This window comes from Arvicanthis niloticus, chromosome 1 (assembly GCF_011762505.2).
Source record: "Arvicanthis niloticus isolate mArvNil1 chromosome 1, mArvNil1.pat.X, whole genome shotgun sequence".
NCBI classification, from domain to species: domain Eukaryota; kingdom Metazoa; phylum Chordata; class Mammalia; order Rodentia; family Muridae; genus Arvicanthis; species Arvicanthis niloticus.
In genome coordinates this window covers 5,925,982-5,953,900 of record NC_047658.1, presented here as the reverse complement: position 1 = coordinate 5,953,900, position 27,919 = coordinate 5,925,982, and the positions used below count along the sequence as shown (strand labels likewise).

The 27,919-nt window shown below is 49.7% G+C and overlaps 1 protein-coding gene across 5 annotated transcripts in view; it reads left to right on the top strand.

Moving 5' to 3' along the window:
* The window catches only part of Sptbn4 (spectrin beta, non-erythrocytic 4), an 87,618-nt gene extending 59,885 nt beyond the window's left edge, over positions 1-27,733 (top strand). For 4 of the 5 annotated variants that reach the window (XM_034510241.2, XM_076930371.1, XM_076930380.1 and 1 more), the window contains 16 exons: positions 9,410-9,634; positions 10,626-10,715; positions 12,470-12,748; positions 12,839-12,969; positions 13,932-14,136; positions 14,876-15,256; positions 16,679-16,923; positions 17,867-18,005; positions 18,092-18,176; positions 18,798-18,994; positions 19,676-20,295; positions 21,598-21,670; positions 22,197-22,489; positions 23,945-24,118; positions 24,262-24,304; positions 26,663-27,733. In XM_034510241.2, the coding sequence (XP_034366132.2) occupies positions 9,410-9,634; positions 10,626-10,715; positions 12,470-12,748; positions 12,839-12,969; positions 13,932-14,136; positions 14,876-15,256; positions 16,679-16,923; positions 17,867-18,005; positions 18,092-18,176; positions 18,798-18,994; positions 19,676-20,295; positions 21,598-21,670; positions 22,197-22,489; positions 23,945-24,118; positions 24,262-24,304; positions 26,663-26,821 (3,339 nt within the window). In that variant the 3' untranslated portion in view covers positions 26,822-27,733. The remainder of the gene's footprint in view (positions 1-9,409; positions 9,635-10,625; positions 10,716-12,469; positions 12,749-12,838; positions 12,970-13,931; positions 14,137-14,875; positions 15,257-16,678; positions 16,924-17,866; positions 18,006-18,091; positions 18,177-18,797; positions 18,995-19,675; positions 20,296-21,597; positions 21,671-22,196; positions 22,490-23,944; positions 24,119-24,261; positions 24,305-26,662) is intronic. The other variant, XM_076930366.1, reaches the window with a different exon arrangement.
* Positions 27,734-27,919: the final 186 nt, after the last annotated feature.

Sequence of the window (27,919 nt, the reverse complement as noted above, 5' to 3'; positions counted from 1 at the left end):
TCCCCACCCCACCCCCACTTTGTTCTATTTGAATTTTCCATCTCTGCCAGGCATGGTGGCTCACACCTGGAATCTTCACACTTGGGAGGCTGAGAAAAGAGGAGTGCTAGGAGCCGGAGGCTAGCCTGAGTTACTTAGTGACTCTCAGACCAGCCTGAGCTACATGAAACCTTGTCCCCAGAACAAAACAAACAAAACAACTCCACCCGTCGCCCTCTTTTGACCTCACAGTAGCCTTTGTGTCCCCTGCTCAGCTACTGCAGCAGCAGGCATGTCTCCGCCCAGGACCAGGCCACGTGACCCAGAGTCCTTTTTCAGAGCCTCTTGCCTTTCTGGTTGAGAGACCAGATGGTAGAGTGCTAGCCTTCAGGGACCTAGCCAGCTGGTCTGGCTCGGCTATGTAGGCTCCCGCTGTCCTGCCACTGTTGTTGGATGAGCAGGGGACATGCAATGCTGCTTAGCCACGTCCCTAAGGACCCCTCCCCAAGCTCACTTCCTGTGCAGGGCTCTCCACCCAGGGAGACCCCCCCTCACCCCCCCCCTCACCCGCTCTGCTTCTGCCGCTAACACAGCATAGCTGAAGGCAAGAGTCCTGGTTCCTGCTTTAGATACTCCAGGGTTCCAATCTGCACTCTACCACAGCGTGACCAAGGGCCTGGGTCACTGTTATCCAAATATGAAAAAACTTGATGAGCATCTGAGCCTTTGGTCCTGTGGTGCTGAGTTCAAATTCTGCCTCTTGCAGGTTTTACTCTGGACTTCCATTTCTGAAGGTGGGAGCTGGGAAGGGAGCACGGTGAATCCAAGTAGGAAGGAGCCAAGGAGGGTGAGGGCTTGATGCCCAAGCTGTGGTGTCTGAGACAACCCTGTCCCTCCTTCCTTCTGTCGCTTCTGTTTTCTGTCCTTTTAAAAAATGATTTCTCTATTTACATTTTGCATTGGTCCATTGCCTTCATGTATGTCTGTGTGAAGATGTCTAATCCCCTGCAACTGGAGTTACAGACAGTTGTGAGCTGCCGTGTGGGTGCTGGGATTTGAACCTGGGTCCTCTGGAAGACAGCTCTCCAGCACCTTTCTTACTTCCTTGATACAGTGACTTACTATGTAGCTCCAGATGGCCTGGAACTCAATGTGCAGATCAAATTGGCCTTGAACACACAGAGACCCACAGCCCTCTGCCTCCAGAGAGTTGGAATTAAAGGCGTGAGTCCACACTACTCCATCCTATTCTTCCTCTTCTTCCTCCTCTCCTTCCTTCTCCTCTCTTCCTCCTCCCCTTCCTTCTCTCTTCCTCCTCCAGTTGCCTTTGAGCTACCTGATGTGAGTGCTTCGTCCTCTGCAAAAGCAGTGAGTCCTCTTGACTGCTAAGCCATGCCTCCAGCCCTCTTTTTTTTTTTTTTTTTTTTTTTTTTTTTTTTTTTTTTTAAACTTTAATGGCTTTTGGAAAAAATGATATAATTTATATACCATAAGATGCAGATTTCTATCCTTCCACCCTTCTTTCTTTTCTTTTTAAAAAACATTTTATTTACTATTATGTATGTATGCATATGTATGTATGTATGTATATGTATGTATGTATATGTATGTATGTATGTATGCATATGTATGTATGCATATGTATGTATGTATATGTATGTATATGTATGTATGTATATGTATGTATGTATATGTATGTATGTATGTATGTATGTATGTGATGTGTGCCACACATGTGAAGGTATGAGAAAAACCTTTAAAGCTCAGTTTTTTCCTTGCACTATAGGATCTGGGAATTAGAGTCAGGCCATTTACCCACTGGGCTACTCTCAGTCCACCTTTTTTTTTCCCTTTTTTCTGTAGCCTAGGCTAAGCACCCCACATGCTGGGATTGTAGGTGTATACCGTAACTCATGTCCAGCTGAACTTGCAAAGTTTTAAAAGGACTTATTTACTTATTTTATGAGTACACTGTAGCTGTCCTCAGACACACCAGAAGAGGGCATCAGATCCCACTACAGATGGTTGTGAGCCACCATGTGGTTGCAGGGAGTTGAACTCAGGACTTCTGGAAAAGTAGCCAGTGTTCTTAACTGCTGAGCCATCTCTCCAGCGCCCCACATTTCTTTTTTCTTTCTTTCTTCTTTTTTTTAATGAGAAAAAAAGTGTGACCGTACTTTTGTGTGTCTAATGACCTTGTACTTTCAGGACAGGGTCCTTGCAATGCATCTCGGTTAGTGGAGGGAGGGCCTGCCTAACATGCATAAAACCTTAGGATCAACCGCAGCACCCATAAACTGGGTGTGGTAGTACATGCCTGGAGATGGATGCAAGAGGGTTGGAGAGATGGCTCAGCAGTTAAGAGCACTGGATTGTCATCCAGAAGACCCGGGGTTCAATTCCCAGCAGCACTCACATGGCAGCTCACAACTGTCTGTAACTCTAGTTCCGGGGATCCAACAGCTTCACATTAGACATAAATGTAGGCAAAACACTAATGTGTATGAAACTGAGACAGAGAGACAGACACCGAGAGTGTCAGTCTGGTGTTCAAGGTCATCTTTAGTTACATAATGAGTTTGCGACCAGCTTGGGCTGTGTAAGGTCTCAGGTGGCCATGGGGTCACTGGCTGGGAGGATGTTGGAGGGCTCTTACAGCAGGCAACTGGAGCTGGAGCTTACCCATGTCGTTTCAGGCTGCCTTTATGTTTGGTGTATGTGTGCACGTGTGAATTTCTGGGTGCATGTGTGGCAGAGGAGGGATCTGAGGCTGAAACGGTGTGTCTTCCTTAGTCTCTCTCTATCATATTATATGTGTGTGTGTGTTTGTGTGTGTGTGTGTGATATAGACATAGATAGATAGATAGATAGATAGATACATACATACATACATACATACAGGGATGTGTGGTTTTGTGTAACACATGCTTGTTTGTGTCAACATGGTGTGGATGCATGTGTGCTGAGGGGAGCATGTGGAGGTCAGACGATGACCTTAGGTAGTCCGTCTTGCCTGAGCATGTCTGGGTGGTGTCTCTATTTTGCTCTGTGAGCAGCAGGCTGGCTGCCCTGTGAGTTTCCTGACTCTTCTGTCTCCACTTCCCATGTTGCTGGAGGAGCACTGGGGTAAAGACATGTGTTACCATGGGGATTCGAACCTGGGTCCTTACCATTACATAGCAAGTGTCTTTACCCACTGAGCCTCCTGCCCAGCCTTCAGACTACCTGCTGCAGTCTCCCAGCCAGGCTTGGTGGCAGGTTTCTGGAATCCTAGTACCTGGAATGTGGAAGCATTGTGAGCTTCAGAATGGGTTACATTGACGTACCCTGAGTGCGAGGTGTGAGGAAGAGAGTGCAGAGAGGGAGGGACAGAGGGAGAGAGGGGGACAGAAGATGTTTCTGAACTTGCCATACCTGGAGTCAGATAGGTGAGATCCTAGTTACTTTGGAGGCTGAGCTCAGCAGGAGAATCAGAAGCCCAGGCCTAGCTCGGGCTATGTATAACAAGCTCAAGGCGGCGGGCAGATTTGCTTACCAAGACCATGTCTGAAAGTAGGAAGAGGGTGGTGCAGCAGCTCGGTGGGTAAATGCTTCTTGCTAAGAATTTATCAGTGGGGGCTGGAGAGATGGCTCAGAGGTAAAGAGCACTGATGCTCTTTCAAAGGACCCAGGTTCAAATCTCAGAACCAACATGGCAGTTCACAACTGTTCCAATGGATCTGACACCCTCACATCAATGTACATAAAAAAAATTAAATAAATTATTTTTAAAAATTACCAGTGCCGGGCGGTAGTGGCGCACGCCTTTAATCCCAGCACTTGGGAGGCAGAGGCAGGCGGATTTCTGAGTTTGAAGGTAGCCTGGTCTACAGAGTGAGTTCCAGGACAGCCAGGACTACACAGAGAAACCCTGTCTCAAAAAAAAACAAAACAAAACAAAACAAAAAAAAAAAAACAAAAAAATTAGCAGTGAAGGGCTCTAGTAGAAGTAAATCAATTGATTGATTGATTGATTAATGCAATTAAAATAATTTTTTTGAGGCAAGATCTTAGTATGTAGCTCTGACTGGTCTTGAACTCACAGAGATCCACCTGCCTCTGCCTCCTGAGTGCTAGGATTAAGGGCATGTACCAACTGCCTGTAAATACATACATCCTTAAGAACTACATTTTAAAAGACAAAAGACAAGGGGGTGACTGGGAAGGGGCAGGGAGGGAGATGAGAAGGGACAGGCAGGGAGGGGGACAAGAAGTGAATAAATAAAATAATGAACAAGTTTCCATTTAAAAAGGAAGCTTAAAGGAATAGCACCATAAATATGTGTGACTCTAGAACAATAACAACAAAAAAGACAGAAAAGTGGGGAGGAGAAGGGAAAGAAAGACATTAGCTCTGCAGCTGAGAGTCTTGTGTTGCAGCTCTTTGCTTTAATCTGTTACCTCTTAATTTTATTATTGCTCTGTTTTCTTCTCTTTCATCTGTTTGGAATCAGACAAGCACTCTGTAAGCACATTTTTGGTGAAATATCTCATTAACCTAGAAATGGTCAGTAAAAACGTAAAGTTTCCCCCTCCCACCCACGCCCAGCCCCGAGCTCCCAAAGGAATCTCAATGATCTGTTAGTATGTATCTATCCTTCTAGACTGTTCTCTATGAGTCTCTGAATGTGTTCCTATGGGCACATGTTTTCCTTAGTGTCTTTATTTTATTTGGTTTTCATGCTTAATTTAAATTTTTGAATAAATAAAATTTCATGGTTCAGACATCAAAAAAACATATGAAAAAATCGTATGTGCAAATCTCCCCCAGCCTGGTTCTCCATTCTGTGTGTTTGCATCCCTCCAGTGGGTGACATCTGTTGTGAATTTCTCGTTTACTCCAGGGGATTTTTATCCATGTGCAATTCACTACAAATACATATCATATGGAGGGCTCGAACTTGCTTTTTCCTCTGTTCAGTCACTCCTGACTGTTATTCTGCGCTCTGGACGGTTTCCTTAACTATTTCTTTCTGGTATTTTTATTAGTTTTAAGACAGAGTCTCATGTAGCCTAGGCTGACCTCAAACTTGCTATGGAGATGAGGATGAACTACTGATCCCCCTGCCTCCACCCCTCAAAGCTGGAGTGGCAGATGTGTGCCACCTTACCTCTGTGTGCATGTGTCCCTGTGTGTGTGTTCCTGTGTGTGTTTCTGTGTGTGTCCCTGTGTGTGTTTCTCTGTGTGTTCTATGTTCCTCTGTGTGTCTGTGTTCCTGTGTGTGTTCCTCTGTGTGTGTCCCCGTGTGTGTTTCTGTGTATGTGTTTCTGTGTTTGTATCCCTGTGTATGTGTTCCTGGGTATTTTTCTGTGTGTGTGTGTTCCTGTGTGTAAGCATAGGTTATGTGTGCCACAGCAAGCATGTGGATTTCAGGGGCCCGCCTCGGGTGTGGGTCTTTGCCCTCCACCTTGTTTCAGACAGATCTATGCTCTTTACTGCTCTGTACACCAGGCTTGCTGGTCCACAAGCTCCCCAGGATCCTCTGATCTCCACGTCCCCTCCCTCTTTAGGAGCACTGGATTTGCAAGTATGCACTACTGTGCCGAGCTTTACATGGGTTCTGGGGGTTCAAACTCAGGTCCTTTTTTTTTTTTTTTTTTTTTTTTTTTTTTTTTTTTTTTTTTTTTTTGCAAAACACCTTACACGCTGAACCATCTCTACTTTTCATATTTTTAATTATGGTGGTAGGTATGCACAGTGAGTTCAGGTGCCCATGGAGGCTAGGGGTGCCCCGTTCCCTTAAGGCTGGAGTTACAGGTGCTTGTCATTTGCCTATCATGGGACTAGGGAACCAAACTTGGTTCTCTGGAAAAATCAGAACGCACACTTAACCACTGAGCTATCCAGCCCCCACCATCCATTCTTAATGGACCCTGAGGGTGTTTCTAATTTTCCTCCCCTTGTAAACTTTGCTAGAGGAAACCTGAGAGCAAGCTTCTTTGAGTATAGGTGCCATATCTCTTGAGATCTGTTTACTGTTTGCTTTGGAGAAGCTGCCAAATTGGCTTATAATAGGACCTGCCCGTTTCCACCACCCCTGGTTGTGGCTGAGTGTCTCTGTCCTTGCCAACAGGACATATAATTCAGCATTTATACTTGGCTAAAAAAGGATGTCATCTATTCATTTACATCTTTCCTGCCCATCAATGGCACTAGGCATTTTTTTTCTGCTGCCCATTTTCATCTGCTGTCCATTTCTGTTCCGGACAGGTTTTTTTCCCCCATGGTTACATTATTTGTTTTTAGATTTAAAAAAAAAAGTACATGTGTTCACATATCATTGCAAGCATGCATTGCCCTTGAGGAGGCCAAAGAAGATGTTGAATCCCTGTGACCTGGAGTTACAGATGGCTGTGAGCCTCAGTGTGGATGTTGGGGTGGAATCCAGCTCTTCTGGAAGAGCAGCCAGTGTTCTTAACCGCTGAGCCACCTTTCTACTCCTGTGGATGCTATGCTTTCGTGCACTGCACACATCCCAAGAAAGACCTTCTGCATGCCAGTTCTGTTCCAGACACCTCGTAGAGAGCAGGAAAGCAGGCCTGGCGGTGCCCAGGAGACTCACATTCTAGAAGCGGGGCAGTAATGTGAAAACCACAGGAGTGAGGGCAGTTGGTCACATCAGGGTGTGCAGCTGGGATCCCAGCTGAGAGATTCCTGAAGGAGGAGGGTCATTCATGAGCTCCTGGCCAGTCAGGGCTACAGAGAAAGACCCTGTGCAAAGAGAAGCAAGATGTTACAGTTACCTGTTCACGGGTGTCTACTGTGCTTCAGAGTCACCTAGTCACGGGTGCATACTGTTACAAAGAGAAGGGAGAAGGGAGTGGCAGCAGATTTGAGGATGTGTAGAGGGAATCTGAGTATTTAATTTCTATTTTTTAAGTTTCTTTTTTTCCGAGACAAGTTTTTTTTGTGTGTGTGTAGCAGCCCTGGCTGTCCTGGAACTAGCTTTGTAGACCTGGCTGACCTGGCTAACCTCAAACTCCTAGAGATCTGCCTGGAATTAAAGGTGTGCACCACCACACCTGGCCATCTCTTAGTGTTTTTATTTTTTTAATTATTTATTTATTTAAAGTATATGAGTACACTGTCACTGCCTTCAGACACACCAGAAGAGGGCATCGGATCCCATCACAGATGGTTGTGAGCCACCATGTAGTTGCTGGAAATTGAACTCAGGACCTCTGGAAGAACAGTCAGTGCTCCCATCCTCTGAGCCATCTCTCCAGCCCCCTCTATGAGGGTTTTAAAGGAACTAGTTTTAACCTGTCATAGTGATGCCCCAGAATTTGAGAGGTGAAGGAAAAGTTCATGGGATCAAGATCATCTTGACTATATAGTAAGTTTGAGGCCAGCTTCAGCTACTTGAAAATCTGTCTTCAAGAGCAGGGAGAGAGGGAGGGATGGAAGGAGGGAGGAGGCTAGAAAGGTGGCTCAGCTGCGCTTGCAGAGGACCTAGACTCAGTTCACAGGACACATGTGGTAGTTCACACTGTCTGTCTAAGTTACATTTGTATTTCTGTGATAAGACACTATGACCAAGGCAACTTATAAAAAGAAAGCATTTACTGGAGCAGGGGCTCCTGGCTCACAGGGTAGTAGGGTCCATGACTGTAATGGGGGAGGCAGACAAGCAGGTATGGTACTGGAGCAGTAGCTGAGAGTTTACGGCTGATCCACAAGCAGCCGGCAGGGAAAAGAGCTTACTGGGTCTAATGTGGGCTTTTGAAATCTCAAAGCCCACCCCCTAGTGACACACCTCCTCCAACAAGGCCACGCCTCCTCCAACAAGGCCACACCTTCTAATCCTTCCCAAACAGTTCTACCAACTGAGGATGGAGTATTCAAATAGATGAACCTAAGGGGCCATTCTCATTCAAACCACACTATCTATAACTCCAGTTGTAGGGGATCCAATGCTTTGTTCTCTCCTACAAGGGTTTCCTCTCTCTCTCTCTCTCTCTCTCTCTCTCTCTCTCAGTTTCTCTCTCTCTTATACACACACACACACACACACAATATACAGACAAGACCCTCACACATAAAGTAATTTTAAAAAGACTGCTTTTCCAGAGGATGAAATTTTGGTTTCAGTACCCATGTCAGGCAACTCACAGCTACCTGTAACTCCAGGGGATCCAACACCCTCTTCTGACCTCCACAGTTACCTGTACACACGTGCTACACACAGAGAAGCACACATACAAATAAATAAAATGTAAATAAAATCTTTTTAAGAAGAGAGATGTCTCAGTGGATAAGGGCACCTGCCACCAAGCCTGATGACCTGAGTTTGATCCTTAGGCCACACAGTAGGAGGGAATCAGCTCTCTCAAGTTGTCCTCTGACAGTCCCATGTGTGCCATGGCACATACATGCATGCCTTCACACACACAAACAAATGTTTTAAAAAAAAATTTTTTTAAGAAAATAATGGCTTCCTGCTCAAATGACTTTGAAATGTCTCTTTCATTAGTCATTTGCCTTCTGGTGCTTTGTGACATTATGGTCAGTGCAGACATGTCTTAATGTGGCCAGATTTAGAAGTATTTGCCCTGTTGACTTTTATTCTTAGAAAGCCCCCCCCCCCCACAAGACTCTCAAAACATTTGGGCAGTTTTTCATCTAATTTACAGGTTTACACATTCCATTTAAGCCTTTAACCATCTGTAACCGATTTCAACATAAGGAGCAAGGAAAGGATCCAGGTAAATTGATCCTGTTTGGTCTGTGCCATTTATTGATCTTTCGTAACTTCAAATGACATTTATAAGATATATTAACTCTCCAGTGTAGTTAGCCTTTTTGTTTGTTTTGTTTTGTTTGTTTGTTTTTAAGACAGGTCTTCTTGTAGCCCAGGCTGACCTTGAACTCCTGATTCTCCTGTTCCATCTTCTGAATGCCTGGGAATGGAAGGCAGGGTGCCCTGCATGCCAAGCAAGCCCCATCTCAAAGGGCTACACTTTGCTGTAGCTTTGTGTTTAGTTTTATATCTGACAAGATTGATTCATTAGTCAAGGTTGATTCATTACTTTTCCCGGCCTCAATTCCCTCCTACCTAAAATCGGGATTCTTTCCACCTTGAAGAAAATTCATGAATGGATAGCTCAATTTCGTTGTGGGAGGGGTGGTCCTTAGAGAAGGTAACATTTGAGCTGAAATCTGATTGACAAGGGAGGACATACCTGGCAGAGGACTCCACCCACCACCCCAAGGCAAAAGTTAGGGGGTAGGGGTTGATAAGAAGCTCTGTGTATTCATGCACGGAGAATGTGGTACTTCTGAGGTGCACGGAACAGGACAGAGTGAAGAGATCTGCTCACATGAGTGCCTGGTCACCATAAGGAGCCTGGAGGGAGGGCGGGACCACTGACCATGCCCCTGTCCCCACAGTCCATGGAGTCTCAGGTGGAAGAGTGGTGCCGAGAGGTGGGCGAGCTGCAGGCACAGACGGCGGCGCTTCCACTGGAGCAGGCAAGCAAGGAGCTGGTGGGCGAGCGGCAGAGCGCAGTGGGCGAGCGCCTGGTGCGTCTGCTGGAGCCTTTGCAGGAGCGTCGCCGCTTGCTGCTGGCATCCAAGGAGCTGCATCAGGTGGCGCACGACCTGGACGACGAATTGGTGAGGCGGGGCATAGGGGCCTGGGCCTGGGCCTCGAGGATGGGGCGGGACTTAAGGCGCAGAGGATGATTGTGGTCCGGGTTGCTCCAGGGCGAGAGTCAGATGGATTCTTCGGTCCTTCGCTCCTGCACATTCCTTTACTCTAGTTACTCTTCCGTTTGCTCAGGAAATTATTTTTCTTCCTTTCTTTTCCTGGTTTTGTTTTTTTGTCTTGTTTGTTTGTTTGTTTGTTTACCTTTTGGCTGTTTGGGACAGTCTCATGTGATCCAGGCCGGCTTGAAACTGGTTCTGTAGCTGAAGATAGCTTTGCTCTTTTCTTGATCCTCCTAGCTCCGCCTCCCCAATGCTGGGGTTGCAAGTGTGCCCAGCATCCCTGGCCACGGATTCATTTTCATGCATTGGTCTTGACCCCTGACTTCACTCGTTTTCAGTCATCTTATCCAGACTCATTGCTCAGCCATGTACCCACTAACTCATTTGTCTACTCTCTACTCATTCTTGGCCAAACCAGACTGGAGGATGCTAGGACCAGCAGATATCCAAAGGCAACTGTTGTCTGCTGCTTTACATACAGGCTTGTCCCTAGACAGACAGACAGACAGACAGACACACACACACACACACACACACACACACACACCTTAGGATGGCTCAGGCCAGGATAGTGGCTCTGAGGAGCTGTAACAGCTCGGAGAGGTTCAAAGCCAGAGGGTGGATGGGCTTGGCTTCCTGTCAGCAAGGCTGTCTAGACTGAGGAAGGATGGGGTGAGGACAATGGGAAAGAAACTCCAGGAAGCAGGATCACTGTGTTGGAGGCCAAAGCTAAGCAGGAGTTTACCCCCAAGAGCAGAAAGCAGGAGAGTAGTATGTCACACAAGAGGCTGCTTAGGTGAGAAAGGGCACTGGTGCATGCAAAGCGGTCAAAGGCTAGCTGGGAGGCAGCAGTCCTTGGGTGCCCTCTCTCCCTGATCCGCCCCTGTGTTCTCTCCAGGTGTGGGTTCAAGAGCGGCTGCCGCTGGCCATGCAGACAGAGCGAGGTACTGGCTTGCAGGCTGTCCAGCAGCACATCAAAAAGAACCAGGTGAGCTGAGTCAGGTAAAGGAATGAGGTGGGACCCATGTGGATGTGAATGGTAGAACAGAAGCCAGGTAAATAATTAGCTAAGTAGATGTGTGTGTGTGTGTGTGTGTGAGAGAGAGAGAGAGAGAGAGAGAGAGAGAGAGAGAGAGAGAGCTGTCTCTTGTACTCAACAAGCATGCTGATAGCAGGTAGATCCACGTGCATCTAGAGAAGTCTCCAATTCATTTTTGTCATTGTTTCTGAGTTAACTTTGTTCTTAGGCCACTCTCTTCTCTTTAGTTGGTGATGAGAAGCGTCCAACAGATTCAGGTTTATATATTGCTACCAAAACCAAAGAGGACTTCTCCCTCTCAAAAATTCCACTGAAGGAGGCCAGTCAGATGATGGTTCAGTAGGTAAAGACCTAGAATCCTCCAGTGAACAGTTGGGGGTGTGACTCAATGGTCAAGCCCCTGCCTAGAATCCCCAGTGAGGAGCCAGGAGTGTAGCTCAGTGGTAAAGTGCTTTCTTAGCCTTCCAAATGTCCCAGGTTTATTTTCCAGTTCTAGAGGTAATAAAAGATGGTTATAGGGAGAATGGAGAGAAATAGCAAGCAAATCCCCAATCCTTTCAAGGTAGGAGAGTGGAATCTGAACCCTTTGAAAAATCTCTGGGAGTCTAACTCAGTTTCTGTACACTAACAGTTAGCTTCTCCACAGCAGTGCTTCTAACCCCCAGGGGACAAACCCTTTAGTAAAAGCTCCAAACAGCCGGATGGTGAGTGTTGGTGGCGCACGCCTTTAATCCCAGCACTCAGGAGGCAGAGACAGGTGGATCTCTGAGTTGGAGACCAGCCTGGTCTACAAAGCAAGTTCCAGGACAGCCAGTGTGGCCTTGAACTTACTCGGTAGTTCAGGAAGGCTTTGACCTTGCAACCTTCTTGCCTCAACCTCCTGAGAATTTGGGATTGCAGGCCTGCACCACTGGGATTCACAACCCCACCTAATCCCCTTTTCAGTTTAAATGTATATTATATGTATCTTAATTCTTCATTGAGATTTTCATATATGTATACGATGTATTATGATCATATCCACGTCCCTATCCCCCTCCTCCAACTTCCCTACGCTCATCCACAATTCCCTTCCTTAATGTTTTTAGAAACTATTATTATTATTTGTTTTTGAGATAGGGTCTCACAGTGTGGTCCAGGCTGACCTAGAACTCTTAGAGATGCACCTGCCTCTGCCACCCAAAGGCTGGGATTAGTGGTATGACACACCATGCTGGCAATTTTTAATTTTTATTGTACTGTGTTCTAATGTGCATGGGTATGGGGCTACAACCCTGAAGAAAGATGACTGCCCTTTTCCCACCATAAGCTGTCAATAGATCCTCCGCTAGAGTGTGGTGCCTCCTGAGCTGCTCCCCCTCCCTGCCGCATTTTCCAGTACCCAGATCAGACTTGTGTAGGGTAGGCACCGCTGCTTTAAGTCCAGGAAGATAGCATCTCCCAGCAGCCCTCCCAAAGGGCCCTGTCCAACATATTCAAACTTGACAGCATGCTCTTTGGAGCCAGCCTCTAGTTTTCTCACTGATTGCACTTCGTTCGTCAGGGCACGCTTCCCACCTCCAGCATGGGGATATAAGTGAGTTGGTACACGGCCAGTGGAAGGGGATGTGAGGGTGTCCTTTCTAGCTCAGTGGCCCAGCCAGCGGCCGAGGGGATTGGGGTGGAGTCTCTGATCTCCTCTCCACCCGACGTCTCATCCGCAGGGCCTGCGGCGGGAGATCCAGGCTCACGGGCCGCGCTTGGAGGAGGTGCTGGAGCGCGCGGGCGTGCTGGCCTCACTGCGCAGCCCTGAGGCCGAGGCGGTGCGCCGCGGCCAGGAGCAGCTGCAGAGCGCCTGGACCGGACTGCGGGAAGCGGCCGAACGGCGGCAGCAGACGCTGGACGCCGCCTTCCAGGTGGAACAGTACTACTTTGACGTGGCTGAGGTGGAGGCGTGGCTGGGCGAGCAGGAGCTGCTCATGATGAGTGAGGACAAGGGCAAGGTGCGCCCGGAACAGGGGTCGAGGGTTTGGGGACGCGGGAGCCAGGGCCCCGGACCCCTGCGAACTCATCGCCGGTGCCTTGTGCTCCAGGATGAACAGAGCACCTTGCAACTGCTCAAGAAGCATCTGCAACTGGAACAGGGCGTGGAGAACTATGAGGAAAGCATCGCCCAGCTGTCGCGCCAGTGCCGGGCGCTACTGGAAATGGGACACCCAGACAGGTGGGCGGGCGGGGCGGGGCCAAAACAGGGCAGGGACGGGGCCATTTCGGAAGGGGGTTCCATCTATGACTTGCCTTGAGTTAAGAGTTCCAGAGCTAGGCTTGACAGAACATTCATTTATTCCCAGCACTCAGAAGACTAAAGCAGGAGTCTCAAATTTAAGGCCAGCGTGATGAATAAAGAGAGTTTCAGGCCAGAAAAGGTCACATAGCAAGATCTTTGTGTGAGAGATAGTGACACACAGAGAGGGACAGAGACAGGTGTTTGGGAGGACTGAAAAACCTGAAGTGCCGACTGTGGGAGGGGCTGAGCCTTCCTGGTAAATCTGGATCATGTAACATCACCAAATCTAGGGGGCTTGGCCCAGGGATGGGAAGGGACTACGGATCAAGACCCAAGTCCAGAAGCCTAGAGGTTAAAGCTGAAGGCGGACCTCTTAGTCGGACCATGAGTTAGAAACCCTGCCCACAATCACTGGGCAGCAGCAAGGGGCCAAAGGGCGAATTAACAAAGCCATAAAGAGATGCTGGGTACAGCTGGGTGGAGGTGAGTGTATCCAGTCGTGGAAGCAGTCCTGAGGGACCACAAGTTCCAGTCATCCTTGGCTACACAGAGAATTTGAGGCCAACCTGGGCTAGATGAGATATGTATATGTATATGTATATGTATATACACAAACACACAAGCATACACACTGGTGGTGGATTCAGTTCCTAGCACAATGTTAGTTACTGATACTGTGTTACTATATTATTTTAGTATCACTCACATTATTGCTATAACAGTGAGCTCCCAGCTGGTTCTGTGTGAGACTTACAGAAAACAGCCCCACCAGGAGGCATCTTAAGAAATAGGACGCTGGCAAAGATTCAGGAGGAAACAGTCATGCCCTAGGATGGGGAGGTTATAGGTGCTCCCAGAAATCTCAGAGGGCTCTCTCTTTTCCCCTATCTCCACGTCAGTGAGCAGATCAGCCGACGACAGTCCCAAGTGGATCGCCTCTATGTGGCGCTCAAGGAGCTGGGTGAGGAGCGCAGGGTGAGCCTGGAACAGCAGTACTGGCTATACCAGCTCAGCCGTCAGGTGGATGAACTGGAACACTGGATAGCCGAGAAGGAGGTGGTAGCCGGCTCACCGGAGCTGGGCCAGGACTTTGAACATGTGTCGGTGAGGATTCTTAGAATGCTGTATCTTAGTACTTTTCTGTTGTGATGGCAAAACACTGGAACCAAGGCAACTAATGACAGAAAATGTTTAATTGAATTTAGAGATTCAGAGAATTGATCCAAAAGTGAGAGGCAGAGAGAGGCACACTGGGAATGATCAAAGTCTTTTGAAACCTCAAAGCCTGTCCCCAGTGACACGCTTTCTCCAACCAGGCCACACCTCCTAATCCTTCCCAAACAGTTCCAACTGGAGATGAAGTATTCATTCAAACCTCCACATACCAACAATACTAACAGCCACAGTTGTATATGCCTCTGGACCTCCTTTCTAATTACTCCACCTCATGGCCTGACACACATATATTTATATATTGTAAAGTACTCATGCACCTGAGAAGGTGAGAGCAGGTGAATCAGGAGTTCCAGTTATCTTTGGCTCCATAGTAACTTTTAGGCAGCCTTGGCTATCTGAGACCCTGTCACACATATACACACACAAAAAACAAGCATGGTACACTCAGTGCCTAGTGTGGTGTTACTTATTAATACTATATATCATATTTTTTAACATTTATCATATTATTGCTACAAAATGGCCAAGAACTATTAGATACTATTTTATTATAGCGATGATTATTATCATCATTTGTATCTGTCACGTGGTAACGGGTTGGAGGGGGCTGGGGCACTGTCACCCACTTTGTTGTATTTTCTCACCCCATCTCATGTCCTGATCCCAGGTGCTACAGGAGAAATTCTCTGAGTTCGCCAGTGAGACGGGAACCGCAGGGCGGGAGCGGCTGGCGGCAGTCAACCAGATGGTGGACGAGCTGATTGAGTGTGGCCACACAGCAGCGGCCACCATGGCTGAGTGGAAGGACGGGCTGAACGAAGCCTGGGCTGAACTGCTAGAGCTCATGGGCACTCGGGCCCAGCTTCTCGCTGCCTCTCGGGAGCTGCATAAGTTCTTCAGCGATGCCCGGGAGCTTCAAGGACAGATCGAGGAGAAGCGGAGGCGGCTGCCCCGCCTGACGGCACCACCTGAGCCCAGACCCAGCGCCAGCTCCATGCAGCGGACCCTGCGAGCCTTTGAGCACGACCTGCAGCTCCTCGTGTCCCAGGTGGGGTGGTGAGTGGGGGGGCCTGAGAAGTGTGGCTGGGAGGATAGACAACAGAGCAACAATTGCTGTGCAGTCAGAGAGGCAATGAGCAGAGAGCAGCTTGGGGACAAAAGGAAACTGGGAAGAGAGAAAGCAGACTGCTTGCACAGAGCCAAAAATCCAGTTGCGATGGGGTGGGGATGCTGAAGTTTTTTTTTTTTTTTTTTTTTTTTTTTTTTTTTTTTTTCCTGAGACAGGGTTTCTCTGTGTAGCCCTGGCTGTCCTGGAACTCACTCTGTAGACCAGGCTGGCCACGAACTCAGAAATCCGCCTGCCTCTGCCTCCCAAGTGCTGGGATTAAAGACGTGCGCCACCACCGCCCGGCTATCATTTTAAAAGTTTAAAAAGTATTTATTTTATATATGAGCACACTGTTGCTATCTTCAGACACACCTGAAGAGGGCACCGGATTCCATTACAGATGGGTGTGAGCCACCATGTGGTTGCTGGGAATTGAATTCAGGACCTCTGGAAGAGCAGCCAGTGCTCTTAACCACTGAGTCATCTCTCCAGCCCCCCCCCCCCCCTTTTTTTTTAACAGTCTCGTTGTGAAATTCTGGCCGTTTCAAGACTTGTTGTGTAGACCAGGCTGGCCTTGAACTTGCATCGAGACTCCTGTTTCTATCAGAAATGATCCAAGCTGGGCAAGGTAGCTGAGACAGGAGGCTTGTCAAGAGTTCAAGGACAGCCTGGGGCTACAGAGTGTTACCTTATGTAAAAAAAAACAAAAAAAGTTTTTAATGTAATCTACCAGGCATAACTTCACACTTCTTGAAATCCCAGGAAGATCATGAGTTTGAGGCTACCCTTGAATACACAGTGAGACCTTGTCTCAAAACAAAAACCAAAAATCCGTATTTGTAAACTGGGTTACCAAGTTAGGAAGCTAATAGTTCTGATGTAAATGGAACAGAAAAAAATGGAAATTATGCCAAATGGACATCAGGGTGGAAAGAGGGCTCCTGAGAATATCAGATGGCTCTGGGAGAAGAGAAAGGTAGATCAGTAGAAGAAAGTAGGCGATAGCATAGCAGAAATAGAGTTCTCAGATCAAAAGTTGAAAGAAACCTGGTAGTAGCGATAAAAGCCAGAACGCTGGCAGCAAGGCCTAAGTGCGGTAAGGAGTCTTTGAGAATTCCCCGAGCCTTAGGGAAGAAAGGAGAAGAAGCCTTGGCCACATGGGTGGGGAAGAGTCAAGAAGAGAGGGACCTGGATCAAGGAGGGGTATGGGAAGGTAAAGGGAAGAGCCTGGACCACAGGGGCGGGGGAAGAGGCAGGGGTATGGTCCACAGGTGCTGGAGGAGGGAAGGGTGGAGGTTGAGTCAAGTAAGATGAATAGGAGGGCGGAGTTTGCCCTCGAAGGACCGGCGCTTTGTCTCTCAGGTACGGCAGCTGCAAGAGGGGGCGGCCCAGCTGCGGACGGTGTACGCCGGCGAACACGCCGAGGCTATCGCCAGCCGTGAGCAGGAGGTATTGCAAGGCTGGAAGGAGCTGCTGGCAGCCTGTGAGGATGCTCGTCTGCACGTCAGCTCTACGGCCGACGCCCTGCGCTTCCACAGCCAGGCCCGCGACCTGCTCTCCTGGATGGACGGCATCGCAGGCCAGATCGGGGCAGCTGACAAACCCAGGTGCTCCTTAACCCACTTTGCCTGCCCTGGCAGTCTTTGGTAGCTGCCCAGACCCCCAACAGCCCCTTCTAGCCAGGAAACACGAGCGGCCTGACAGCTCCCTTGCCACGTACTGTTCTGGATGCTTACGTAGTTTCTCGCACAATAGTTCTGGGTCAGCGTCCAGCAGAAGCCAGACATGAACTTGGCCTGATGGCACAGGCCTGTTAACCCACTTAGGAAACTGAGGCAGGAGAAAGAGTTCAGGGCAAGTGTGGGGTAACTTAGCAAGACCCTGCCTATGGTAAACAAAAGATTTGAGGCTGTGTCAGCTCAGTTGGTAGAGTTTGCATGGCATGCAGGAGACCCTGGGTTGCATCCCCAATGTGGAATAAAAACCGGGTCTGGTGGCACATGCTTGCAATCCCAACACTGAGAAGTTAGAGGGAGAAGGCTCAAGGAGGGTCATCCTTCACTGCATACGGAGTTTGAGGACAGTTCACTACATGAGACCCTACATCAAAAAAAGTAAAAAAAAAAAAAAAGAAAAGAAAAAAAAAGAAAAAAAAAGAATTTTTTCAAAGTTTTTAAAAACTAGATGCAGAGGCACACAGCTGTAATCTCCACCCTTGGAGAGGGTGAAAACGGGAATATCATGGGCTCAGGGTCATCTTTAGCTACACGGTGTGTTCAGGCCTGCATGTGCTACAGGAGACCCTGTTGGAGGAAGAGAGGAGGGAAGGAAGACTTGATCTCCTAGACGTGCTAAAGCAAAAAATTTGGCATCTTCGAATCACTGAATTAATGAAGACCCTGGTCCCTCAGAGCTTGGCCAGACAAGGTTGCTGTCCTGAAATTCTGTAGAACAGCAGTGCAAAGGATTTGTGTTCAGCAGGAGCTGCGTCTAAGGGTCAGCCTGGAGGGTGGCGCATGCAGCTTAGACCCTGTCCTCTGCTCACTACAGGGACGTGTCATCCGTGGAGGTGCTTATGAACTACCACCAGGGCCTGAAGACAGAACTGGAGGCTCGTGTGCCTGAGCTGACAGCCTGCCAGGAGCTGGGGCATTCTCTGTTACTCAACAAAAGTGCCATGGCTGACGAGGTGGGGGGGACACACGGAGGGGGTCCTTCTCTGCTCCTACCTTTTGCACACCCTGGCACCTTGCTCACCTGCCCACACATTCCCAGATCCAGGCACAACTGGACAAGCTGGGAAGCCGGAAGGAGGAGGTGTCGGAGAAGTGGGACCGTCACTGGGAGTGGCTGCAGCAGAGTGAGTAAGGGCCTAAATAAGGCGCGTGGGGTCACAGGAGGCGCAGTTCAGAATGTCTGGCCAAGGGCAGAGGGTCACAAGTGACATGAGCATGCTTTACACAACACCCTTGGGTCTCCAGAACCAACCCTGAGGACAGATCACTGTGGGGAAGTGTAGGTATGTTTAGAAATATCCCCGGAGACTGGGGGTGTGGCCCAGTTGATACAGTGCTTGCTTACATGCCTGAAGCCCTGGGTTCCATATCTAGAACCTCATAAAACTGAATACTGTGTGGCATATTCCTGTTGTCCCCTGACACCCTGTTTCAAAGAAACAAGATAGCCCCTCTTCCTACAGTAGAGAGATTGCTCAGTGAGTAAAGTCACTTGCTGCCAAGCTTGGTGATCTCAGTTTGATTCCCAGGACCTCCTTGATGAAAGGGGAGAGACCTGGGTCCCACATAACTGTCCTCATACACACACAATAAATTCAATGTTTTTTTAAATAGCCTAGTCTCCATTACTGGTAAGGCTGGACTAGGAGTGCCCCAAGGATTTGGGAGGCTAGAAAACCATAGCCCTCACTCTAGGAAAAGATCTGAGGCTCTCCTAGTGCCTCATCTCCTATGCCTGCCCCCAGTGCTGGAGGTACACCAGTTTGCTCAGGAGGCCGTGGTGGCTGATGCCTGGCTGACAGCTCAGGAGCCGCTCCTGCAGAGCCGGGAGCTAGGCAGCAGTGTGGATGAGGTGGAACAGCTTATCCGGCGACACGAGGCCTTCCGAAAAGCAGCTGCGGCGTGGGAGGAGAGGTTCAGCTCTCTGCGGCGCTTGACCACGGTCAGACCCCAGATCCTGCTTCCCACCCACCGACCTGCTATATTAGACTGCCCAGAGCTTTGGGCAAAACTTGACAGAGATCCTTACTCGGCTCCAAGTGAAGGCAGAGGAACAGACCTGTAATTGATAGTTAACAACTCAGAGGGGGCCAAGATTTTTGATGAAGAAAAAGGTTGCATCTGGGGAGAGGAGATGGGGGGGGGGGAAGATTCTGGACTGCCAAAAGCCCTTTTTTGCAAAACAAAAGTCTGGTCTTGAGGAGTCCAAAAGGAGGCTTGAAGAATAATGTGGATGACAAGTCCTGTTGAGGGAGTCTGTTAGGAAGATGCCATGCCAGTGGGGGTCAGGAAAGCACCCAGAGAAGTGACAGATGTGGGGGCACACACCAGTATTCCCAGCATTTGGGAGGTGGAGGCAGAAGGATCAGAAGTTAGTTCAAAGTCACTCTCAGTTATATCGAGTTTGGAGCCAGTCTGGGCTGCGTGAAACCCAATCTCCCAAGTAGTTCCCCATCACACACTCTGCAAAACAAAGACCCAACAAAAGGGAGGAATTTGCTAAGGTTAAGCAGTGCCTGAGAACCCTGTTTCCGGGTGAACTAAGTTGAGTGGAGAGGGGGAACGCCCAATACCTCCGTGAACGGTTCCCTTACCCCAACTGACCTAACCTTTCTACCCTCAGATCGAGAAACTCAAGGCAGAACAGAGTAAGCAGCCACCCACCCCCTTGCTGGGGCGCAAGTTTTTTGGGGACCCCACAGAGCTGGCGGCCAAGGCAGCGCCCTTGCTGCGTCCAGGGGGCTATGACAGGGGCCTGGAGCCTTTGGCCCGCAGGGCCTCGGACACGCTGTCAGCGGAGGTGCGGACCCGGGTTGGGTATGTGCGCCAGGAGCTCAAGCCCGAGCGTCTCCAGCCGCGCATTGACCGGCTGCCGGAGACCTCGGGGAAGGTAGAACCCGCGGCCCCTACTGCCGGAGCGTTGGACACGACGGACACCCCTGGAACTCCGGTGGTGACGGAGCAGGTCCGGCCCCGGTCGGAGCGCCAGGAGTTAGCGGATCGTGCGGAGGAGCTGCCACGGAGACGAAGATCAGAACGCCAGGAGTCCACAGATCAACCAGAGGAGGCAGCGCGGAGGCGACGGCCTGAGCGCCAGGAGTCCGCGGACCACGAGGGGTCGCACAGCCTTACTCTGGGTCGCTATGAGCAGATGGAGAGGCGGCGGGAGCGGCGGGAACGACGGATAGAACGACAGGAATCTAGCGAACAGGAGACTCCCACCAGAGGAGAGCTGGTCAAAGGGTAAGGACCTCTGACCAGGATGTTAGAGAAGGGGAAAGCAGAGGCATAGGCCAGAGAACCGGGAACAGTGAGGGAAACAGTCTTATCACCAGACAGTGAAGATGCAAAACATTTAGGGCTGGCAGGGGAAGCCCGGGGGACTTGGGAGCTCAGGGGGATGTGTGGAGAACGACAATAGGATGTTTAAACGCCTGAAACCACCAGCTTGCCCTTTGCTCTGCTTAAAGCTCAAAGAGCAGCAGGGTCTGGTGATGCAAGCGTGGCCCCAGCATTTACAGTGAAAAAGGACTGAGTCCCAGGCCACCAACGATACATCCTGAGCACCAGGGCTACCCTTGAGATTCTGTCTCTAAAACAAACAAGCCAAGCTAGTGTGGTGACCTGTGCTCCCGTCACTTGGAAGGTAGAGGCAAGAGGAGCAGGAGTTCAAGGTTATCCTCAGGGAGGCCAGAGGTCAGGCTGGGCTGCATGAGACCCTGACGCTCATGTATGTGCGCATGTATACACACACACACACACACACACACACACACACACATCAGATGGGCACTGATGGTGGTGGCTCACACCTTTAATCTCAGCACTCAGGAGGCAGAAGCAGGTGGATCTCTGAGTTTGAGGCCAGCTTGGTCTACAGAATGAGTTCCAGGATGGCCAGGGCTACACAGGGCTACACAGAGAAACCTTGTCTTGAAAAACTATCTATATCTATATCTATATCTATATCTATATCTAGATCTAGATCTAGATCTAGATCTATATCTAGATCTAGATATAGATATAGATATATCTCAAGATGGGTTAGTGGTTAAGAGCACTTACTGCTCTCCAGAGGACCTAAGTTTGGTTCCCAGCACCCACACTGGGTGACTCACAACCACTTAGAAGTCTAGCTTCAGGGGAATCCAATGCCTTTCTCTGGCCTCTGAGGACACTAGGGCACACATGTGGTACACGTATATACATGCAGGCAAAACAGTCATACACATAGATAACCCTAAAAACAATTAAAATTAAAATGTCTTAAAAGGTCAGACAAATAAAAAAAAATTAGAGAAGAGAGAGAGAGGGATTTGGCTGTACATAGAGTAGCTGTTTCAGGAACCCCCATGGTGTGCAAGGCACACACATGCGTGAGACTGCTGAGTTGCAGACACCCATGGTGTGCAAGGCACACACATGCGTGAGACTGCTGAGTTGCAGACAGAGGTCTGGTTTGGAGGCTCCTCTGTTCAGCCAAGGCAGAGAAGTATAGCAAAAGGCCCAGAATCTCACTGGGGTCTTTTGTCTCTTCTTCTCCAGCAAGGCCACCCTGGCTGATATTGTGGAGCAGCTTCAGGAGAAAGAGGCAGGCCCAGGGCTCCCTGCTGGGGTGGTAAGTTGGACAATTGGGATGGCTGTGTATGGAAGCCCTCTTAGTGGCCAGGATCTCAGAGGCAACCATTGCCCAGGCCCATCCTTCTTCCTGGTCAACAGAGGCCCCATACTCTTCCTTAGAAAGATGGAGCCACAGACCCAGGAGGCTTATCTCTGCCTCTCCACACACGCACACATAGTGGACTCTAACCCCCCCCATCTATTTTAGACTCCATATTTCTTCAGGCTTGTGGGGTGCCCATTTTCTTATTACTCACACAATATTCTTCGTACAGAAACTCTACGCACCTTCTACCTCCTTAGACCCTCCTCCTAACCTCCCAAGTTCCAGAATTCCAAAGCCTAAATTCGAGTGACCCATTATCAAAACCTATAGGGTCCTTCCAGCCCTGAGGGTCCGTTTCTCTCCAAGATAGGTGGCCCTAAAGACGGATGGGACCCCAAGCCCTCGGGCTCCCTGAGACAGGATGCTCCCCTAGTCATCATGCACAGTACCCCTTTCCCCCCTCCCTTCATTCACACAGCCGTCGCTGCCTCAGCCTCGCGAGCTTCCCCCTGGTCGCCTGCCCAACGGGCTTGAGCCGCCCGAGCGGACACCTCGGCCCGATCGGCCGCGGGCACGGGACCGGCCCAAGCCGCGCCGGCGGCCACGGCCTCGAGAGGGTGGTGAGGGCGGGGGAAGCCGGCGCTCGCGCTCCGCCCCTGCCCAGGGAGGCTCCGCCCCTGCGCCGCCACCTCCGCCCACTCACACAGTGCAGCACGAGGGCTTCCTGCTGCGCAAGCGCGAGCTCGACGCTAACCGCAAGTCGTCCAACCGGTGAGCGCGTGGGCGGGGCTTTGGATGGCTTGGGCGCTTGCTCTGGGTAGTTAATGAATGAGTAGCTGGGCGGGAGGAGAGGTGGGACTCAAATTCAAAGCCTCCAATCCGTAAAGTGGAGAGGCGTGGCCAAGGCTTTGAGTGTCCAATACCGAAGTGTCTGGATCTGAGATGGGAGCATGACAGAAATGCCCCTAACGTTAATAAATTGGGATTTAATCTCAGGAACCACTCCAGGTGGCAAAGCAGCAAACTGGAGGAAAAGTCTAGATGATTCTAATGGGATGTGAATTGGAGCCTCAAGATGGCACCAATCAGCGATCGGGATGGATCCCCCCACCTGGTAGCCCCCAGCCACTACAATTTCAGTGGGAGTCTGAAAAGGAACGGAGCCCAAACTGAGGACCTAGTGCATTGCTGGAGGTTATCTCAGTTGTCCAGACGAGACGCTTTTTCTTAAATTATCTAAATTACATTTATTTGTGTTGGGGTGAAAGCTGTGTGTGAAGGTCAGAGGACAACTGGTGTGAACCAGTTCTCTCCTTCCACTATGTGGGTCAACCTGGGATCAAACTCAGGTTGTTAGGCTTGGCTACAAGTGCTGAGCCTTTTCCACAGGCCTAACCACTGTGTGTGTGTGTGTGCGTGCGTGTGTGTGTGTGTGTGTGTGTGTGTGTGTGTTTAGTTTTGGAGTGAGTCCATCTTGTCCATGTCTAATGCATTTTTGATCAACTGAGATGCAGAGTGTGAGGACAGGTAGAGCCAAGACCCAAGTTATGAACAGGGCAGGTTTGGGCTTGGCTGGTGGGGATCATAGTGTTTCTTCTTGCCCCTAGACCAAGATGGTAACCAATAGGAACACCTATTGTATGTTATTTTCCCATCTGAGATGTCTTCCAATATTGGGGCTTTGGCTGGGAGACCAGATCTTCTTATTCCAAACTGTAGAGCAGTAAATCTTCCTTGAAGGAACTTAGTGAATGGTGGGGAAATGAGAACTAATGAATGAAGCAGGAATGTTTGAGGTAATGTGTGGGAAAACAAGACCAATGAATGAAGCAAGAGCTTGTAATAGAATCAGGACAGGGAACCAAGCCCCTGGTCTCATGCTTTACGATTGAGATGCGCCTCCAACTCCTCACTGGTAGATTCTAGACAAAGGCTCTAGCTCCTGCTAGGCTGTATCCCTAATCTCGAAGTTTGTGTCTTGCTTTTGGAAAGTCCATGTAGGATGAGATAAAGAAGGGTAAGGAAGGTCTAGCCTGGGCAGACTCTTGGTTCTCGGAGCCTTGGCCACACCTCCCAGAACAGGAACTGCCTTACAGAAGAACAGCCTGGCCTGTGGCTAAGTAACGAGGACAAAGGGCCAGAGGTAGGAAGGTCCGGAGTAGCAAGACCCAGCACTCTATGATGGTAGTCTGTAGCTCTGTCTTAATCACCATCTCGTCGCCCCAGGTCATGGGTGAGCCTCTACTGTGTGCTCAGCAAGGGGGAGCTGGGCTTCTACAAGGACTCCAAAGGCCCAGCATCAGGGGGAACACATGGTGGGGAGCCACTGCTCAGCTTGCACAAAGCCACCAGCGAGGTGGCGAGTGACTACAAGAAAAAGAAGCATGTCTTCAAGCTCCAGTGAGTCCCTCCCAGGGGAAGAAGGGAGGGGTCCCAGCGTCACTTCATCCTCCATGTGGACTCCTGGTTCCCTTGAAAAACAGTGGGTGATGGGGTTGGGTCCCTCAAGTTCCCTGATGAAGTTCTGTGTCTCCCTCTTGCAGAACCCAGGATGGCAGCGAGTTCTTGCTCCAGGCTAAAGACGAGGTAAGATCTGGTCCTTTTACCCCACAGGCTGTCCCTTAAGTGGCTTAGCCTCTTGGGTGGTTCCTGAATCAAAGTAATGGGGCAAATCAAATCAAAGGAACCGCACAAGCCAGAGCGACCAGGGCTGTAACAGGAAAGCAGTGAGTAGCCCGAGGAGCTTAAGGAGTCAGGGGTCACGGGGAGGGATCCAGGGCAGGTGCTTGCTAGCTGTGATAACCAGGTCTATCTTGTCATGGCAACTCAGAAGGCCAGAAAGATGGTGGGTATAAGTTTAAAAAGGAGTGATCAAGGTTCTAGAGAAATGGCTCAGTAGGTAAGAGTGCTTACTGCTTTTCCAGAGGGCCCAAGTTTGGTTCCCAGCATCCATGTCTGGCAGGTCACAACGCCCTTTAACTCCAGCTCCTGGGGATCTAGCGCCCTCTTCTGCCCACCGAGAGCATATATACACACATGGCATGTATCCACACAAGCACAATTAAAACAAAACAAAACAAAATGAGTGATCAAGGTTGAGTATAGTTACCTTCTATAATCTTAGCTCATGGGAGGTAGAAGCAAGAAGGTCAATCCTGGGCTATATAGTGAATTTGAGGCCAGCCTGGGCTACTCTGTCTTAAAAAAGGGACGTGTGTGATCCTCATAGAGACAACCCAGAGGACAGAATTGCAAAGGCTTAGGACAGCCACTTGCAGGACAGGAAATGAGGTAAATGGTCCCGGAAAGGTCCCTGCAGCTGGACTTCTCAATATTAGGGGCCATTCCGGAGGATTTCATCCTGAGTGTGCTGGCGCGTGGGGAGGGGGCAAGTCAGGGTTTTGAGCTAAAGGGAGTGAACGCGAGGTATAAGGAATGTTTCCTTACTGGAGCTGGAGAAATGGCTCAGTGGTGAAGAGGGTTGTTGTTCAAACCTGACGTGACTGTGACTTGGATCCCAGCATCCATGTTAATTTTTTTAATTGAAAAAAAAAAAAAGACAGGCATGGCTGCCCGTGAACTTTTGTAATCCCTTAATTATAGGGGTAAACCAAGACAGGGGGTTCACAGGCATCTGCCGGGGAGCCCAGCTCCAGGCTCACTGAGAGACCCTGTCTGGAGGGAGTCAGGCTGGGGGTGATAGCTACAGCCAGACATGTGGGTCCTTTGCTGGCCTCCACACGTGTGCTCTGTACATGTCCCAACATATGCAGTCTCATACGCCACACAAAGAAAAATGCTGGGTTCGTTGTTTTGTTTTTGCTTTTTGTTGTTGTTCGTTTGTGTTTTGCTTATTGTTGTTACATTTGAGACAGGGTTTCTCTGTGTAGTCCTGGCTGTCCTGAAACTCTCTGTAGACCAGGCTAGTGTCAAATTCAGAGATCTGCCTACCCCTGCCTCCGAAGTGCTGGGATTAAAGGCATGCACTATCATACCTGGCTCCTTTAAAAAAATTTTTTTTTAAAATGTATATGCCTACATGCATACATGTGTACTGCATGGCTGTCTGATTGCTCCGCCTAGGCCAGAAGATGTAGCCCCTGAAACCAGACTCACACATGTTTGTGAGTCTCCACATGGGTGCCTGGACCTCTGGAAGGGCAGCCAGTGCTCTTAATCATGAATCCATCTTTCTAGTTCCTAAATTATGTTTTTATTTTATTTTATTTTATTTTATTTTTTTGAGACAGGGTCTCTCTGAAGTTTTGGCTACCCTGGAACTCTCTATGTAGACCAGGCTGGCCTCAGACTCACAGAGATCCTCCTATCTCTTCCTCCTAAGTGCTGGGATTAAAGGGGTGCCCTACCACCCTGCCCCGGTACATCTTATTTGTGTGTGTATATCAATGAATATGTGTGTTGTCACACATGTGCTGTGCCTTGGGTGTGGAGGTGGAGGACCATCTTCCCGAGTCAGCACTCTTCTTCCTAGGAGGGTCCTGGTGATGGAGCACTCACTGTTCTTATGGAGCACTCACTGTTCTTTGGGCTCCAACACACCTTCATTCACCTGGCCTTCTTGCTGGTCCAAAATATCTTATCTCAGGGTTTTTGTAAAAATGTAGTAAGTTGATATGTAGAGACCGATCGATCAGCAAGGGGCCTGGTGTCAGGGCTCTGCGAGCTTCTACTCAGTATTTCATCTGCATTGTCTATCTCTGCTTGGGGGGAGGGAGGATAACCTCTGCTTTATAGATAATCCTGTTGGTTCTGTTTAAGTGAATAAATCCACAGAAGTGCTTAGAGAGGAGTCCGGTGCATATAACTGTTCTTTTATCCTTACTGTCTGCCTTATACTGGTAACAGAGGAAGGTGTAGCTTAAGGAGGGCGGCGTGGTTGTGATTCTCTTCTAAATACCTACCTTGTCCTGCTTCTTCCGCCAGGAGGAGATGAACGGCTGGCTGGAGGCTGTGGCTAGCTCTGTGGCAGAACACGCCGAGATCGCCCGATGGGGCCAGACACTACCTACCACATCATCCACAGACGAGGGCAACCCCAAGCGTGAGGGCGGGGAGCGTAGGGCCAGCGGGCGCCGGAAGTGATTCCAGGTACCCTCCCCCACCCCCCACTTGGAGTCTGACATGACTCCTTGTCCCTCCTCTCTGCACTGTGGACATAAAGACACCTTCTCATCCGCAAGGGCCAGACTGACTGCGGATGTGCCACGGTGGGCCTGGAATAGAAGGGACTTCTGCACTCCAAGAGGTGGTGGTAGGGGATTGTTGTCCCTATAGCCATATCTCGGTCCCTTCCCGCTCGCCAACCCCACCCCAGGTGCTGGGGCTCCATTCTTTTTATGCAATAACTGAGCTTGGTGGGGATGGGCAGGGAGCCAGTTGAGCCAAGCTCCCTGCCCAGTCGTCAGTTCCTGCCCCAAGAAGCTGGAGTGGCGAGGGATCTAGGAGGTGGTGATTTATTGGCCTCCTCTCCGCCCTAAGGATGGACAACGGGGGCGCTGGTGAGGTCCCCTGGACCATCCAGGGTGCTAGGGGGTGGGGAGGGGACACCCTCCCTCCCTGCCTTTACCTCACTTCCAATGCTGCCTTGATCTGTCTGGGAAGAGGGAGGAAGGGGGCCCTTAGCCCCTGTACTCCGCCATCTCAGAGCCATGCGGTTCATTCCTGACTTAGTTTATTTTTGCAAAAACGTAGACCTCCCTCTCCTCCCCCCGCCCCGCATCCGCGAAGGCTTTTAATAGGAGGGGAGTCAAAGTTCAAAACTGTCTTCCTCTCTGTCCCCCAATTCCAGCTGTAAATGCCACTTCCCGAGGGGAAGGGGTAGGGAAGCCCTCCCCCTGCATGCTTCTGGCTGGAGCACCTCCCTGGGAGTGGGGGGATCAGGGTTACAGGCAACCCCAGTGGCTGCTTGGAAACGCCGCCAGGGCAGGGGGTGCGGGGCGGTGTGGCAGGCGCACACTGTATGTACCTATAATAAACCCTTTGGCTTTGACGGTCTACTCTGGTTTGTTCGTGTCTGAGACAGGATTGGGGGGTGGGCTGGTGTGCGGCCGAGGCTGCGAAGTCAGTCTCCTAGACTCGACCTAAGGCTCATTTCAAGATCTGCGCACGTACTCCTCGACGAATCGCCTACATTCATTATGTATTATACTCAAATGAGGGAACCTAGAAAAGGGAGGAAAT